The 17,522-nt window shown below is 57.7% G+C and overlaps 6 protein-coding genes across 6 annotated transcripts; 4 read left to right on the top strand and 2 right to left on the bottom strand.

Moving 5' to 3' along the window:
- Positions 1-1,225: 1,225 nt before the first annotated feature.
- MFIFM68171_04093 (uncharacterized protein) lies at positions 1,226-1,700 on the top strand (the record flags this gene model as incomplete). The annotated part of the gene is made up of 3 exons (XM_071059513.1): positions 1,226-1,342; positions 1,403-1,454; positions 1,594-1,700. 3 exons carry the CDS (start codon positions 1,226-1,228, stop codon positions 1,698-1,700), a joined length of 276 nt encoding a protein of 91 aa, XP_070915614.1.
- A 287-nt stretch (positions 1,701-1,987) lies between these two features.
- Positions 1,988-2,653, top strand: MFIFM68171_04092 (uncharacterized protein; the record flags this gene model as incomplete). Its single annotated transcript, XM_071059512.1, has 1 exon — positions 1,988-2,653. The coding sequence occupies one exon, from the start codon at positions 1,988-1,990 to the stop codon at positions 2,651-2,653; it is 666 nt and encodes a 221-aa protein (XP_070915613.1).
- Positions 2,654-3,578: 925 nt separating this feature from the next.
- On the bottom strand, positions 3,579-4,565 carry MFIFM68171_04091 (uncharacterized protein; the record flags this gene model as incomplete). Its single annotated transcript, XM_071059511.1, has 2 exons — positions 3,579-4,064; positions 4,149-4,565. The coding sequence occupies 2 exons, from the start codon at positions 4,563-4,565 to the stop codon at positions 3,579-3,581; spliced, it is 903 nt and encodes a 300-aa protein (XP_070915612.1).
- A 1,903-nt stretch (positions 4,566-6,468) lies between these two features.
- On the top strand, positions 6,469-7,722 carry BTS1_2 (geranylgeranyl pyrophosphate synthetase; the record flags this gene model as incomplete). Its single annotated transcript, XM_071059510.1, has 1 exon — positions 6,469-7,722. One exon carries the CDS (start codon positions 6,469-6,471, stop codon positions 7,720-7,722), a length of 1,254 nt encoding a protein of 417 aa, XP_070915611.1.
- A 497-nt stretch (positions 7,723-8,219) lies between these two features.
- On the bottom strand, positions 8,220-9,923 carry PEX29 (Peroxisome size and maintenance regulator; the record flags this gene model as incomplete). The annotated part of the gene is made up of 2 exons (XM_071059509.1): positions 8,220-9,687; positions 9,748-9,923. The coding sequence occupies 2 exons, from the start codon at positions 9,921-9,923 to the stop codon at positions 8,220-8,222; spliced, it is 1,644 nt and encodes a 547-aa protein (XP_070915610.1).
- A 2,914-nt stretch (positions 9,924-12,837) lies between these two features.
- On the top strand, positions 12,838-17,317 carry POM1 (serine/threonine protein kinase, CMGC, dual-specificity; the record flags this gene model as incomplete). The annotated part of the gene is made up of 3 exons (XM_071059508.1): positions 12,838-12,896; positions 13,013-16,070; positions 16,133-17,317. 3 exons carry the CDS (start codon positions 12,838-12,840, stop codon positions 17,315-17,317), a joined length of 4,302 nt encoding a protein of 1,433 aa, XP_070915609.1.
- Between the last annotated feature and the right edge of the window lie 205 nt (positions 17,318-17,522).

Genomic DNA, 17,522 nt, shown 5'->3' with positions numbered 1-17,522 from the left:
TCTTGGCAGGCGGGGTTGGGCGACGACTTGTAGGATAAATGCTCGCCTTCGATTCATCGTCCCGCGCTCGCGGGACAGGTGCGAGGCTACGTGCAGTAACTGACTGATGGGAGGCCAAGGCTATCGGCCCGGGGGTGTTGGTGGCCTTTCTCACCGTCTTCAGTTTGAAGCGGTCTGTTGCAACACTTAGCTGTCGTCGTCGTCGAAAGCCTGAAATACTTTGAGTGAGGGAAGATAGCATTTGTAAGAGACGGCCGCTTGGTTATGCCAGCATCGAGTGCGGCAGCCTTGGCGTTGCCGTCGAACTCTCACGCTCACCAGTCGGCGAATCTCGTTGCCCCTCGGGCTTCTACCGACCGTCGGTAGAGCGGATGACCCGGCTCGGCAGGATGATTGTGCATTTCTGCCTTCCTGGGACGGAACACCGTCTCGACCACTATTGCCTTGGCGCCTTGTAAGGCTCTCTCTTTCTGCCTGCTCTAGATGACAGCCCCACGATGGCACGAGACATGAGGAGGTCGAGCGATCGCAACATCCCAACCGTGGTTTCTTGCGGTTTCGATGCAAGGCGCCCATCCCCGGCGTCGGCAAATCCGCTCTGTAGACGGATAGCCTCGATGTAACTCTTCTACGAGTACGGAGACTGTTGGTTTGACAAAAAAAAAAAAAAAAAACCAAAAAGGAAAAACCCACTGCAATTGAGCGAGATATTGCGCCAGCCGCTTGTTGAGCTGCCCGTTCAATTGGTCCAATCCGGGACCTTCATCGCTGACACAACACCACCCTTCCAGCGGATAAGGGTTGCAATCGGCGGGGTATTTGGCCTGGGGACCAGTGTCTTTCTTGCATTTGGACCCCGGCCGCAGCGGCGATCTGGCTGGTAGTATTTTTGGCTTGGGGTGTGATTTGGCGCGATGAAGAAGCTCGATAGCCGTGTCGGTGGCCAACTGCTTCCCCGAGGCGGAAGCTGACAAGAGGCTATCGTGAGCCATCCCCTCGAGATGGTCTTCGCTCCAAACCCGAGTTTCCGGTTGTCGCATTCTGTCACACGCCTGAGTGCTACCGTTGTCGGTTGCCGCCGCCCCAATCCGCTCCCTTGACTCGCGGTCTTGACGTCCTGCGGCCCTGTTGTTGGCTGCGGAGCCACTTGTGGTCATGATGGCCGTACTCACTCGAACCCTGGTGATCCTTTCTTGCCTACTTGCCGGCGCGGTAGCAATTGCCTATGAGCGCTTCGTGGCGGTCGAGACTGGCGTGGCATTGTCACCTCGACATTACCCAGTCTCCCCGGGACAGCCCCTCGAGAAGCGGCAAGGTGTCTGCACGACGGGCTCGCATCCATGTAAGTGATTCCGGAGATTTCCAAGCTACCAGACACTGATGCGGGCCTGTATGAGCATAGGCGACGACATCGGACCCCCCGGCAACGGCCTCTGCTGCGCAAATCATCAGTAGTAAGTAGTTCACAAAGGACTTCATGCGGAACAAGGCGCAGGTGCCGTTGTGCCGCCACATATCCCGATTCCCGGGGCCCAAGACCTCACCGCCATGTCAAACAACCTCAGACCGGGAGCTAACTCCCCATTTAAATAGCTGCATCGTCAATCCGAGCAATCCGGCCGCGGGCGCATGTTGCCACATCGGTTCAAATTGCGGTTCCCCTTGCGAGGCGTCGCAATATCAATGCGTTACCACAGTGACTATCACAAACAGCGGCACCACGACAACATCTACTGCTCCAAGATGCTGTGGCCGCAGCTGTCCTACTGTTTCCATGTACAAATGTGCAGAATCCTTCGGCGGCGGATGCTGTTCTTACGGATCTAGTTGTGCATCGGGCGGCCAATGTATCTCTACTCTCGAGCCGAGTATCCCTCCGCGGCTCACCGCGGCCCCCTCCGGCTGTAACACCGGTGAAATAGCTTGCCCATCCAGTCTCGGTAATGGCTGCTGCGCTGACACGCAAAGCTGCATTCTTATCAGCGCCATGCCCCATTGCGCCGATATTATCGAGGCACCCACTGGCAACGGAGTTGGTGTTGCAGATCCTGGCTTGAGCCCGGGCTCCAAGGCTGGCATCGCTGTCGGTGTGGTCGTAGGCTTTGGGATGATTCTGGGAGTGGCGACCTGGTCGTGTTTGCGGAAGCGGAAACAGAGGCGGAGGAGCGAGGCCGACAGCAGCTCTCATCGGCCGAGGCCGGCCGGTGTTATCGGGCGCGTGGTTGGAGGAGGTAGGGAAATGACGGATGAAGCTTCGGACATGATGTCGCGGAGCGGTCGGCTACCCGGCGTGACGCAGGATTATTTCGGCGGTGATCCGGTAATAGGGCCTTACTCCGAGACGTATAGCACCTCGGCCGTGACTACTCCCGGCCCGGAGCGAGAACGGGTTGGCGTTCCACTCCAGCCCCATGACCCGGGCGACATTGCCGTGCCGGTCGAGATCGACTCACGTCTGAGGGGCCGGCAGGAGATGAGAAGAGCTCCGACCACCTCAACCGCTGCGGGCGCCGTCAGTGTCTCTCATGCAAGCGATGCGGATACTGAGCGATATGAGCTATACGGCTCCGCCCCAGACCAAGTATCGCCTTACCTGTCCTCTTCACCCTACGAGGGAGGAATGCCTAGTCCCCCTGATGAACATCCTAGGTAATATTTAAGGGAAGGGTTCGGATGAGCTAAGAAAGTTACAATGTACGGATATACGGTGGGCGTGTTGGTAGGGTAGTATGATTTATCTTTCATGACGGAAACGGACATGCCAAGGAGGGATCGAGGTCTCAGAAAAACGGCAATAGTAGGACTGGAAAGAAACAGTATCTTCATTAACGCCTATCGGAAGTTGGGTGCTCTGGAGACTACATGTCGATACGAGCCAGAACATGGGCTTCAAGGGGCAGAGGCGGGCAAGGTGTGTATGCGTTCCAAATTTTCTTCTAATCAGCTTCGTAACTCTCTGTCGTTTCTCACTTCTCTCATCGGGCTACGGTGCGTATAACGGCTAAGAGCCCTTTTGCTTCCACATGCGTCGTGGCTAACCGGAGAATCAAGTAGCCGAAGGTTCACTAAGGTTCAGCAACCCCTGGAAATAACACAGAACATATCATATGTACAGTATGGGGCACCAATCAACACGCTGGTAGCCTAACCGATTGCCGTGGCTACCCTGCGGTGGGGGTATAATATCTAAGTAGCAGACAAACAACGGGCATACAGAGAAAAACGCCACGCCTGCTATGCATAGAAAAAGGAACAGATGAGCCTAACCCAAGGCGAGGTAAGCGGCCAAAAGCGTGCGGTGGTGGTACGGGGTATGTCAGAACAAGAGCTGTCTCTCTCCGCCCGTTTTGGGACGCAGAAATTGAACCAGACGGAAACAAAGCAAGGTAAGAAAAAGCAACGCACGCCAGTTTAAATGCTCCCAATGATGGTGTAAAAGGTAGGGAATAAAAAAAAAAAAAAAAAAAAAAAGACAATGAAAGGCGTAGCCAACCCCCCCCCCCCCCCCCATGCCTACCACAGGTAGACTAACCGCTGAAACGGTTCTGGTGAAAACCGACCCCTCATCGGATGGCCCATCAACTCAATACCCCTCCGAACGGCTTATACGTATCCAAATCCTTCAGCAACTCATCCACCACGCCCGGCAAGTAGCGGTCCACAAACTGTTTTTTCTCGTCAACCGAGAGCGTCGTTTGGCCTTCGCTCGCGGCCCTCTCCCTCCCCTCTGCTTTCCCGCCGCCCCCACCTCCCCCAAACACCTTGGCCAGCTTGGTGGGACTGCGCTGCAGCAGCCCGGGCGCGGCGCCGCTCAAGCGGTTCTCGGCGCGGGGGGTCGAGGGCGTCTCGGGGGTGAGGTAGAAGTACAGAAACTCGGTCAGGCGGAACTTGACCTCGCGGCCCGTCTCGCGGGACTTGAAGAGGGAGGTGATGGTGAGCAGGCCGTCGAGCTGCTCAAACACGCGCACATTTTGGGGTACGTCGAGGAGGGCGACGACGAGAGTGATGATGGTGGCGGATTGGATGGCGGGGCAGTTGATTGGTTCGAGGAGGTCGAGGAGAAGCTGCCGGAGGGGTGGATGGGTTAGAAATGTTAAGGCGAGGCGAGGAAACGCGAAACTTCGGGGGTTGAGGGGCAGCTGGCTTACATTCATGTGCACGCTCCGCGAAAAGAGCGCCTTGCTCGGCGGGTGGAGCAGTAGCACGCCCTGGATTAGGTCGAGCGCGTTGACGATCAGCAGATCGTACTGGCCGTCGCCGCCGCGCACGACCAGCCAGTCGAGCGTCGTAAGCAGGCGCTGCGCAATGTTCCACTCGAAGCCCTCCTGCAGCTTGAAGAACTCGCGGAAGGCCGGATCGCCTGATAGGTCGGCCAGCACCTTGCGCGCCGGTGATTGCGGATCCCGTTCTCTTCCTAGGTCCGTCACGCTCTGTTTCCTCGGGCTGTTCGGGCCGGACAGGCAGATCTGCGCGAGAAGGCCTTCGACTTGCTTCAGTCCCTTTCTGATTTTGCCGCCGTCAAAGGACGACAAGTTGTCGAATGCGAGGGATAGTAGGGATTCCATTGTGAGCGGGGACTTGCGGGTAGAGAGCGCTGTGCTGGAACAATGCGATGTGATCAATGGCTGTCGCGCGATCGTGATGAAGCGCCGCAGGTCTACAGCGACACTGCTCGGATAAGGTACGTTGGGGTCGTTGTATATGATCCACTTCGGCGGTGTTCAACGTGTGACGTTCCCAGAACATCAACCGAGAGGAAGCGCGCTAGTTGCCAAGCGACTCGCGGATAGAGCGCTGCTGACGAGGCAGGGGGATTTGCGCGCAGAGTCGACGGGCGCCGATATTGTTTTGGTGGGGAGTTAGAGAGAGACGGCAAGACGGGAAATGCCTGCTGAAGACAGGCCGCGGAAAACAATTATAACCAAATACCGGGCAAGGGCAGAACCAATTGAGGCAGGACGGGTATCACTGATGAATGAAATTGAATCGCCGGGAGAACAAAACTGGCCCTGAGCACCCAGAACTTCAGATGAACCTTTTCGAGCTCGTGGCTCCATCCAGATTGGCGGGTTCCCGGGTGCGCAAACTGGGGCGATGCCACGGCAACCAGGCGTTGCAGGATCAGGACCCTTGTGCGATAAGATGGACCGATAACGATAAGGAGCCGCAAAGCCCCCGAGTTCTGCAGGGCTCCCGAATCGGGTAAAGCGGGGCCGTACGTCCTCCCCACTTCAAGCAGTGGAGAATTTCCCCGGCGCAGGAGCTTTCCTGTTCCAGGCGGGAGCTGCAAACAAATGCAAACACACCGTTCGGGAGTCGGAACCAGTGATGCACGAAAGAGGAATGTGTACGACTCTGAAACCATTCCACACGAGAACTCTATCGATGGCCGGAATGGGGTGGCTTCATGAGTGGCCAGAAGACTGTGTCTTCTTGGAAATTCTCTCAGGCTTGCTTCATCTGGTTGCTTCGGCCGCAGCTTGTTCAGGCCGTTCCGCAACCTAACAAACGACCGAGCGCTTCAGCTTAGACGAGGCTGCTCCACCATTTCTGGAGCGTCAGGAGCTAAACGGCAGCGACAAGATGTATATTGGGCGTGTCGAATCGCCAAGGATCTCTGTTGTCCACATGGGCAGCCCTTGCGCTCCGTTTGATGCAGAGACTCTATGTGGTAGGTAGGGATGTCGTCAAAGCGCTCATGCGTCAATAGGACACCAGTACATATGTTTCATGAGTGGCCCAGGCGTTTGAGGCAGCGGGCAGCAAACAATTGGCAGTTCTCAGCTCCCTCCATCGCCCATATATGATATCGACTATCTCTTTGAAAAGCTGCTTGGCGAGCTGGCGACCTCTCTCAGCACTGCTGCTGTGGCAATTTAGAACCGAACAAAGCCGTGTCCGAGACAACCCCCTTTTGACGCAAACCTTGCTAGCGGTTAAGAGCACGTGTATGGGGTAAGTAAATGATTTCCTGACCCATTTATGTGCCGAATCATTTCAGACCTCGTGCCTCTCGAGATGACGCGAGTGCGAGCTGTTGTGTTCTGGCCCCGCCCCTGGCCCTGTTGCCTCCCCGCCATCGCCCCGCCGCCAACATCGAAGTCTCGCCCAGGCCGGAGGGCCCGAAGGCTCCCACCGAGACTATCTGTTGGGGAACGCAAATCTTCATACCTTAATGTTCGGCATGGGCCACTGCGCTGCCGGGAGGACTGCGGCTGCATGGCCGTTTGTTGCACATGGGAGGAGCTAATTGCCGTTGGTTAGAAGCACACTTAGCTGGAGCCTCGAGATAGATCGCATGTCGTCACCTGCGCCAGCTTCGGACTCGAAAACCCCGTGGTGGTGCCGGTGAGTCTGCCTTGCTTTAGATAGGTAGCGAGAACGCTTGCAGAATTGAGTGGCCGCCTCCTTCGATACCTCGCCCGGATGCTACATTTCAGACGACCGTCCCAAAAACAACAGGCTGCCATGGCCGCTCCTCCGTCTTCCTCCGCTGCCGGTCCCATCTTGTACCACAACACCTCCTTGCCAACCGCAATCCCGCCGCGCACCTCATCGACCAACTCAACCGCAGCAGCCCCCCTAATCCCCCCCAAAGCACCTCTCCGGAGCGTTCCAGAGAGCGACTGGCCTTCCGGGTCTGCCTCCATCGCCAGCAACAGCCAACCGGCTCCGGGCTACACCCGCCACCGAAGCCGCAAAGCCTCAGTCAACTCTGTCGGCGCAGCGAACACGTCGTTTCCGTCGACGAGCATGGCGTTCCACTCGCAGCCCCCGCCTGACCCGAACCGCTACGCGACCGAAGACTTTTTCCTCAACACGAGACGAGCATGGTCGGAAGATAAGGATAAAGTGCTCACGGGGCCATTCGACTACCTTAACGGGCACCCGGGCAAGGACTTCCGGTCGGCGTTGGTCAAGGCGTTTGACGCCTGGCTGGAAGTGCCCACAGAGAGCCTCGAGGTCATCACCAAGGTGGTCAGCATGCTCCACACGGCCTCGCTGCTGGTGGACGACGTGGAAGACAACAGCCAGCTCCGCCGTGGCTTGCCCGTCGCCCACTCGATATTTGGTATCCCGCAAACCATAAACAGCTCCAACTACATCTACTTTTGCGCGCTGCAAGAGCTCCAGAAGCTCAAGAACCAGAAAGCCATCAGCATCTTCGCCGAGGAGCTCCTCAACCTCCACCGCGGACAGGGCATGGATCTCTTCTGGCGGGACACGTTGACGTGCCCGACCGAGGACGACTACCTGGAGATGGTGAGCAACAAAACGGGGGGCCTGTTCCGGCTGGGCATCAAGCTCATGCAGGCCGAGTCGCGCAGCCTGGTGGACTGCGTGCCGCTCGTCAACATCATTGGGCTCATCTTCCAGATCGCCGACGACTACCAGAACCTCTTCAGCAAGCAGTACACGGCCAACAAGGGCATGTGCGAGGACCTGACCGAGGGCAAGTTCAGCTTCCCCGTCATCCACAGCATCCGCTCCAACCCGGCCAACATGCAGCTGCTCAACATCCTCAAGCAGAAGACGAGCGACGAGGAGGTGAAGCGCTACGCCGTCGCCTACATGGAGAGCACGGGGAGCTTCGAGTACACGCGCCGCGTGCTGGCCGTACTGATTGAGCGGGCGCGGAAGATGGCTGATGAGATAGATGACGGGCGGGGCAAGGCGCAGGGCGTTCACAAGATATTGGATCGGATGGTGATCAAGGATTGAGTGCGCCCCCGCCTGAGCTCACCAGTTTTAGGAATGTCGGCGATCTGGTCTGTTAGCTTGGCGTTTCTCGTGGATTCGGTCCCGGTGTCTTGGTTTTTTTTGGATGCTGGTTGTTAGGTCGGTGATACCATCCTGCTAGGAAGCCAGATATTGTGAGGGAGGCGACAAATTGACTGGATGTGTGCCACAACATCGATATTCAATATGTGCTCACTGGATTTTTACACTGCGGCTTTGATTAAGGACTTTGCTCGGCGTGATTTTGCGACACTGCATGGTACAGTGTTGATCCCGATTCTGGGACGAGGTTCCAGTCGGGTACCGACGCCGGATACCCACGGCCTCAACAGTACAACGCACCGGCCCGTGTCATATCTAACATGGCAATAAAACCTCCAAGACATGCGCAACATGACCAAGTCGTATCATCGTCATCGCTATCAACGCTCGGAAATCCCTTACCCGTAAAAAGGAACCATTGGAACGTTCCTCCCCTTTCACGACGCCGACGACGAGCCAACCTTCTTCCTCTTCACCATCCTCACCCACCTCCTCCGCCTCCACTCCCCCCGCCTCCCCATGCCTTCCTCTCCCTCCTCCCAACTCACTCCCGGCGCAAGCGTCCTACCGCTACTAGTAGTACCACTCCTTACCGGCGAAACCGAACCCCCATCCCCGGTTTCATTTCCATTTCCGTTTCCATTCCCATTGCCATCCCCACCGGCATTCCACATGTCATACACCCACCTCTCCCCTTCCGTCTCGACCTCGACGCCCGTGATGATGCGCTCCTCGACCCACTCGCGGCTCCAGAGGTCCAGCGCCCACTTCTTCTCGGACCACTCCCACCCGTCCGGGGGCAGCACGTCCTCGAAGAAGCGGGTGCCGCGCGGCCGCTCGCCGGCCAGGCGCGGCGCCGAGAGCGGGTCGTACGGCGACGGGCTAAACAGCCACGCCTCCCACTCGCCCGACGTCGTGCCCAGGCGCTGCAGCTCAAAGATTTCGACTTCGCGGGTTTCTGGGGCGTCGTCGAGGAGGATGTCGGACCGGACCCAGGCGTCGAAGGCGGCTGTGGGGTCCCAGAGCTGTCTTTTCGGCTTCTGGGTTTGTTGTTGCTGTTGTTGTTGCTGCTGTTGCTGGTGGTTGGGGTGGTTGTTGCTGCTGCTGTTGCCGTTGTTGTTGTTGTTGTTGTTGCTGCTGATGCTGATGCTGATGCCGTTGTTCGTGGGGTCGGGCTCGTCGGTCTTCTCTTCCGTGTACTGGCGCTTGGCCTGGTTGATCCAGCGCGCGACGGTGGGATGGCCGGACCAGATGGCTGCCCAGCCGCCGACGAGCACGAGGAAGCGCAGCGGGAGGAGATGCCCTGCGATCATCATGACGACGCAGGCGGCAAAGAGGAGGGCGAAGAGGGCCGAGGAGAGCGCCTCGTCCGAGAAGTTAGTTTTGGGGAGGACTAGAGTGACGACCTTGTCGTGGGCGACGCTAAAGTCTTCCATGACGTTTTGCAGGTCGCCCATGTTGCGGAAGAAGTCACGCGAGAGCTCCTTGGCCGGCTTGACGGTCCGGGCTGGGGCGAGGGGTGGGCCCCGCGGGGAGTAGCCCAGGTTGCGGACGCGGTCAGAGTCCGAGGATGGAGCCGGATGCCGTGCGATGAAGGAGGGTACCAGAATCCCGAAGAGGGCGATGGCGAGCGGCAGGGCGAGGAGGAGGTAGGGATCGAGGCAGACAAAGGTGTAGACGGCTAGGAATGAGAGCGTGTGGGTTGGCCGTCGCCATGACAGCAGACGGAACACACGGGCCTGGAACTTGAAGACGACGCCGATGCGGGCGTTGAATCTCCTGAAATTGTTGGACATGAGGGCCACGGAGAAGCCAGGCCGCTCGGTGTAGGTGGGCATGTCGTCGGCCGTGAGGTCTGGCACCTGGCCATGGCCATCATCGGCTGGTATTACTTGGGAGAGGAGCCTGCGAGGGAGTCTCAGCACCCGTGGACTTCAGCAGTGCCAGGAAGGTCAAGATTTTTACTTTTCTAGAAGTTTATCTTGAAGGCTGGCGGCACGGAAGATGCCATTGCGTAACCGCCTGGCCTTCTTGGCCGAATCGGTGCCAAGATCCTGTTGGGCGCCATCGTCGCGGTCATCGGCTTCCGGGAGCGTCCCCTCGTCGATGGCGTCAAGGATATCAGACGTAAACTCGTCCATTGCAGCGTGCTGGCAACGCAGAGGGTCTGATGTAGTGGTGATTCTGTGCCGCGGCAGGGCGCGTGAGCATCCCTGGCTCACTCCGGGTACCACCGGCCCGATCTGGCCGATCTGGCCGTGTGGTCGTGGTTATCCGCAGCGAGATGCTGATGATGTTCCCGGTGCGAAAGATGCTGATCCTATCCCGGGGCCCGCGTGGCCTGCGTAATTGCACTTTGTTATCCGGAGTCTAACGTTAAAAAGCCACGGGTGGGATGTCGAGGATATGTTGGGTGACGACAGCAGGTTGCAGCAACAGCCAGCCTCACATGTGAAAGGAGGTGGGGCGAGACAGCGCCACTCAGGGCCTCCCAAGCAACCCTTCCATGAATGGTCATCATGCCCAAAAGTTTCATATAATTCCGCTCTCCCTTTGATCTTATCCTTCCCGTCCTTTTCCCTTTTCACTTCCTCTTCCTCTTTCTTTTTATTCGGTTTCTTGTCTTCTCTTTTCTCGTTTCCATTTCGCGCATTCCGCCCTTGCCTATTTCTGCTTTCCCTTCCCTCTCAAGTCTTCAACTTTCTCATTCCGTCATTCGTCTCGTTCCAGGTTATGCAGTTGTTAGGCGTCGTAAGGTAGGAGCACGGCATCCTTGTGAGATGTTTCCTACGGACCGGAAAGACTCTCTAGCCGTGAGGTTGGGTAGATATTAAGGTAAGAGAGATGTGCAAAGGGTATGTACGGGGAGCATGTGCTAGTTTGGATACGCCAGCGCCATGCAAACAATGTTTCGTTCCAGATCGCTGGATTCCAAGTTTTGGGAACATGGCCACCCCACCCTACTCTACCATCACCACGGGACCTTGCAGCGACCTTCCTGCTCCATGCAGTGGCTGGGCCGTGTGCCCCGCGGTCCAGAATCTGGCCTTGACACTTAGCTGCTTTGTACTGTTCAATAACTATCACCGCTTCGATAAAAGCAGGGCACCTGAGGCACTACTATACGTATCCAATGATTAGGCGGCACCTATGGTTTCCAAGATATTATCGTTAGGGACTCGCCTTAGTCCGAGGATGATTTCGACTACTCTTTTGGGCAGGTCTTTTCTGTAATTAAAAGCAGTTCTCCAAAAGACGTGTGATTCACTAGCTTGTTAGGATCTCATCGATGTGCTCGGTGGCACAGTACATTAGCAAGGGGTAAAACTTTCCCGCACTCGGCCGTTAATCATCATGGTGGTCTGCTAAGATGTCCTGGAAATTGCCAGTCCTGCAACGGAAAGGAGTCTGTAATCGACTGCTCCCACGCTCCCACGGCTCCCGACATGAGAGATCGGAGGTCACGACAGGCTCGGGAAATTGGTATGCGACTGTCCTGTCCGTCGACCATCAATGCGCGACGGACCGCCTGAAGTGGAAAGGCGACTACGATCACCTGTGGGTTTTGATTACCGCGACGACTGCCTCGCACGGCTGACGCGGTAATTTGGAATGAACCCGTTATTAGTTCAAGAAAATCCCAACGGGGCGTCTCAGATTTAAGATATCCATGATTTCGTACCGACTCGGATCGTTTCCGCATAGTCTCAAAGGGCGGGTTGCCGAGGCGGATCTCCAAACCAAGCCCGCCTTAATAGGGCCACTTAAGCAAACAATAACATTGGCGACTTGACCCAATGTGGATTGGACACCGCGCGATTCGGATCAAGGCACCTGGCGGTTCTGATTTGCTTCCGCCACCAGGGGCACCGATGCCAGCGATGGTTTCCAGATCCAGCAATGGGGAGGAGCGTGGAGAGCGCTGTGCTGCTTGTGGTCAATTCGCGTTGGAAACAGGGACGCCCCTCTGACGAGGTGCCTGGGAAACAGCGGGCGCCGGAGCGTCAGCTCGCCGTCCAGCTCGTCTGTGAATGGACGGAGGCACAGCCATTGCATGCCAAATGCCGGCCCGAAGTTGCGTCAGAGGACAATGGCATAGCTGCGTGGCCTGCGGGTGCTAGTTCTCAGGTCATCCGTCTTGATGTGTTGGCGTGCACTTCCGAAGATGGAACTCCCTGCTGCTGGAGGTGCAGTAGCTCGGGAGGGTACCTGGGAATGTGTACAGAATCTTAGCTGCGCCGCCCCGGAATCTCGTGATGCAGAGAGACCCGACTGGGCAGGAACTCGAGGTGGAACTTTTCGGCCTCGATCTAAGCCCAGGAGGCCCCCCCCCGGGGATTTGACGGTGTGCTGTGTTTTGTTGTGAGCAAGAATCGAAGATACGGCGGAGGTTTTAATCATTGGGCGATGCCCCCTTTCTCGTCCCCACAAGGCATTGGGTCCCCTGAACGCAACGTATGTGCCGGCAACGCCTGGGGTAGGCCTGTTGCCCAGTGAAGAGGGTGTTAAAAAAAAAAAAAAAAACCTGTCGAGCTTCCTCCTGTCGCGTACCGCCGTGAGTTGTAGCATCCCTGGACCGACCCACACCTACGCCCACCGGGGCTGCCCGCCTGCCACCAAAACACCGAGCCAGCCCAGCGAAACAAGCCTGCCTTGTGTCCCTGCACCACCGCCCACGGCTTGCCGGCGACCCGACAACCAGTAGCGCAAGCCATCCAGGGCCCAGCACCGGCTCTCTTTCTCTCGCTCTCGCTCTCCACCGGAACCGTGTCTTGGACACACTTGATTGCTGCATCGCGATATCGGAATGAGGTAGCCTTCCGACTGCTCTCAGCTCCCTGACCGGACTGAGCCTGGACACAGCGCCGCTTCGTGATTCGGGGGTCCGAATCTGCGCGGTGAGTTTGTGAATCCACGACGACGACGACGACGACGACGACGACGACGACAGCCCACCGCCTGGGCCATTCCCCGTCGCATCGCCGTGGTCACCGACTCTTGCTCATTGAGACCTGCCCCCGTCTCTACGACCGTCTTCGCGGCGCGCCCTACCCTATGCACGGCGAGCGTCGCGTCCCCGCTGGCCCCAGACGGGAACACCAGTCACCCACCAGGTTGTCGCCCAATTGCCCGGCCCTAGTCCCGCCATCACTGCTCCCTGTGGGCGAGAGCCCTGCCTGCCGCTCCTGTGCGACGAGTTGGCTAACCTTGGTTTTATTTTCCAATTCAGGAGACCGCTGAATGCCAGTCCCACCAAGATCGGCTCCATCCGCCGGCCCACCACCGACGCCCCAATGCTCAGCGCCTCGTCCTCCAACAATCACTCTCTCTTCTCCTTTGGCGGAAGAAGTGGTCTGCCCGACGACGTAGCCGACACCACGTCGTTCGACTTTCTGCCCTCGGTTAGCTTTGACGATCTACAGAGCAGCCTCGAGTTAGCGTCGACGGATTTCAAGCTGACCCAGTTCCCGTCACCGACTGGACAGGGGGCTATCCTGGCGGATCGCGGTGTGGCAGCCGACAACAACAATAACAACATGGTGGAGCGCCCCGATATGACGCGGCATGGCGCGGGAAACCATGCTCCCGTTCAACAACCGCCCGTGACACGCTCGCGGACGGGCTCGATTTTGAGAAGACCGAGCACGTCGAGTAGACAGCCGAGCACGGCATCGACGGCGCCCACTAACCCCGGGGTCCCCAATGCCCCCACCGCCCCAGCAGCCATGCGCTCGCGTCGCCAGAACCACTACCCTCCGGTCTCCAACTCAAACATGGCCAAACCGCCTAGGAAATCGACTGGCGATGTCGTGCTTGGAGGGGAGTATGAGCCTCGGAAGCGAAGGCCAAGCATGGTTTCCTTGACGGATAGGAATGGACTAGAGGCCACACGTTCGTCCGTCGATGGCGGGTCTCGTCCTATGATGGATATGGCGCGGGCGCTCGCCAGCTCGCGGAACTCAAAGGCAAAATCCGTGCAGCCGCCGCCGAGAGCGAGTCAAGCGCTGCTCACTCCGGACGCGAGCACGTTAACTGCCGATTCCAGTCACATATCCATGGCAATGCCCCGGTCTCCCAGGGCTACTGCGAAGGGCTCGAATCCGGGGTCGGCGAAGCGCGTGTCGGTGATGCCTGGGGTGCTCCTTGCCTCGCATGCTACCGGCCTCGGCGCGAGAACCATTAGCCCAACCGACACGAGGCGGATGAAGCGCCTATCTGCGATGCATCACGCTCCAGGCGCTGCTCAAAGTTTGCCGAACCCGCCGCCGTTGTCAGCTGATGCCCGCTCCTCGTCTCGTTCTCCTTCTATGCTGCCGCGCAAGATATCGACCCCCTCGTCCTCGCGGACGACGCCTGATCTGAACAGAAAGTCGTATAGCTCGGGTCTTTCCGTGAACTCGAACGGCAGCTTCAGCACAACAGTACGTACATCGACTGGGTCAATTCAGCAACGTAACCCGCAGGGCGCTAGCTCCCGGCTGCCCGCGCCGAAGGCCTTGACCCTGCATAACTCGGTCAGCCACGAGGATGTCGAGGACGTCCCCCCTGTCCCGGCAATACCAAAGGCGTATGAATCACCCAAAGACTCGCTCGCTGAGGCGGCCTTTTTGGACAAGAGAAAATCGAACCTGCAATTTGACGCCAGCAGTATCCATAGCAACTCAACCGGGAGTGTGTCAGGGGGGCATTCGAGTGAAGTGCCACCCGCCAAGCTTCAACGGAGGCCAAGTCAACGCAAGTCGGTCCATACCTCCAAGCTGGATATGGAAAGGAAGGCCGCCGCAGCGCCGTCCAAAAAGATGTTGCAACCGTTGAGGCTACCGCCAATCACCCTAGGCCCGTTGAGCACGCCCACGGCCGCTAAAATCGCTGCGCTTCAGGAACAGGGTTTGTCAGACAGAAATGTCTCCCCACCCCCAGCGAGACTTCTTGCGAAGACTCCCACAACACCCATGACAGCATCAAAGGGCTCATTTTTCACGAGGACGAGACCCGAGGAGAGAACGGACGTTCAGCATCTCAGAAGTAGCACGTCAATATATCGGCTCAAAAAAGAGAGCCCAACAGCAACAGTCCTGGAGCCGACGAGCTCGTCAGACTCATTCACAGCCGCAAAACGGGGAAACCAGAGGTCTGGCCCATCGCCTTTTCTAAGCTCCTCGGTGCCCAAGGGAGGACATGTGGAAGCGGCGTTTTTGAAGCGCTCAAAGACTGGGGGAGATTTTACAGTCCCGCTAGACGCGGCCCCGGACGCCCAGGCGAACTCGAGCAAACCCTCGGGGCCCAGAGCACCCAAGCCGGTTACTGGCCGACATGCCGGCGGGAAGTCGCCACCGCCAGACTCCAGTCCTGAAGAGCCCCCGACCCCTTCTTCAATGACATCTCTAAGACGGAAGTTGAGTTTGTCTTGGAAACGAAGTGCCTCTAAGAATGGCGGCCGGCACCAGGGAGATCGGGGTGAGCAGAACAACATCAAGCATGATTCAATGCCACCGCCAAAGCTTCCAGCTTCCGCGACACTCAACAGCATTAGCAACAATAAACCCTCGAGCCCTACGGGGCCCGCGAAATCCGGCGGGACTGGAACGTATTTGGATCCCAGAAGGCGGAAGAGCTCTACTTCGATTCTAAACGCCCAAATTGCCCAGGACCCGATCGTGAAGGAAACGACGCTCGACACAGTTGCCGAGCAACGTGCAGCACATGTTCCGTACAGTTCGTCCGTTGTACAAAAGATTCTGAAGCCTAAGACGTCCACTATCACCCTACGGCATCACGACGCTTGGACCACGGACCTCGACAAGGACGACTTAATCGCCGAGGAGGAGATGAAAAAGCTCGGCTCCCGCCGAAAAGATACCGAACTGGCCGCCAGGACACTGGACGCGCTCCGGAAGCGTGCCACTGCTAAGGAGCGTGTCAGCCCCCAGGAGGCCATCCGAATCGCTGTGCTCAACATCTACGAGCGAGGGGAGATTATGGACTATAAGGACGTCTACTTTTGCGGCACGCAGAATGCGGCCAAGGTCGTCGGCAACGTACAGTCAGATGCTCCCAACCATGGCTACGACGATGAACGGGGAGACTACACGATTGTGCCCGGGGATCATCTCGCATACCGGTACGAGATAATCGATGTGCTCGGAAAAGGAAGCTTTGGGCAGGTGGTGCGCTGCATTGACCACAAGACGGGCGTTCTGGTCGCCGTCAAGATCATCCGCAACAAGAAACGGTTCCATCAGCAAGCTCTTGTCGAAGTCAACATCCTACAAAAGCTCCGCGAATGGGTGAGTACAAACCCCGACCTAGAAAACCTCCACTCTCCGTCCCAGACTAACAAGGTGTTCAGGACCCAAAGAACAAGTTCAGCATGGTCAATTTCACTCACAGCTTCTACTTCCGCGGACATCTCTGCATATCTACCGAGCTTCTGGACATGAACCTCTACGAATTCATCAAGTCGAATGCGTTCCGGGGCTTCTCACTGAAGCTAATCCGCAGATTCACCAAGCAGATGCTCAGCTCCCTCAATCTGCTGAAGCAGCACAAGGTCATCCATTGCGACTTGAAGCCGGAAAATATCCTCCTACGCCACCCTCTCCACTCGGAAATCAAGGTCATCGACTTTGGCTCCAGCTGCTTCGAAAACGAAAAGGTCTATACATACATCCAGTCAAGGTTTTACCGCTCCCCGGAGGTTATCCTCGGCATGACTTATGGTATGCCGATCGACATGTGGTCGCTTGGCTGCATCCTTGCCGAACTCTACACGGGCGTGCCCATCTTCCCGGGCGAGAACGAAATGGAGCAGTTGGCCTGCATCATGGAAGTATTTGGACCACCCGAGAAGCACTTGATCGAGAAGTCGACACGGAAGAAGCTATTCTTTGACAGCATGGGCAAGCCCCGCCTCACCGTCTCATCAAAGGGCCGGCGCCGACGTCCTTCATCGAAGACACTGCAGCAGGTCCTCAAATGCGACGACGAGGCCTTTTTGGATTTTATCGCCCGCTGCCTCCGCTGGGACCCCGACCGACGCATGAAGCCCGAGGAAGCTATCCGGCACGAGTTCATCACGGGCCAGAAAACATCAGTCCCCGTCCCGCGCGCCGCGGCCCGCGATTCGTCCCCCAGCAAACGAGTCAATAGCCTCAGCTCTGCGCCTAGACCGCTCCCAGAGCCGCCCGCCGCTGTGAAAGCAGGCGTGTCGATCCGCTCTCGCGATGCATCGGGATACAGCAACTCTGGCGCCATAAAACCCGGCGTTACCTACTCCACTTCTCGTAGAACATCGGGCGTTAACACCACGTCCAGCACCGCAGGTCACCTTACCGGCGTCAAGCGCACAAGCACCGGCACCACTACAGCAGGGAATCACAACACGTCGGGCTCTATCGGCAACAGCAGCCTACCCAGGGCGTCGCTTCGTAGTGTGAGCGGCGGCATGAGCGGCATGGGCGGCATGGGTAGTGTGGCCGCGAAACAAGATCTTGCTGCCGCGGGCGCCACGGCTGCCATGAGCCGGCGTGCTTAGGAGGAACGGGTTATGCGACGGTCATCGACAATCCAGACGCTATATGAGGATGCTGGGCCTGTTGGACAAAATGGGGAATCGAATGGTTGGGCTCGGGCTGAGGGGCTTCCAGCGGGAAAATCACAACCACACTTCCCTGTTGCTGGGAATAGGGCACTGAGCCACGTCACAAACAAGTCTTACCGCCTGATGGAGTTGGAAACAC

The sequence above is a fragment of the Madurella fahalii genome (genome assembly GCF_045866475.1).
Source record: "Madurella fahalii IFM 68171 DNA, scaffold_2, whole genome shotgun sequence".
NCBI lineage: Eukaryota > Fungi > Ascomycota > Sordariomycetes > Sordariales > Madurella > Madurella fahalii.
The sequence above is the reverse complement of the archived record's forward strand: the minus strand, read 5'-3'. Positions and strand labels throughout refer to the sequence as shown.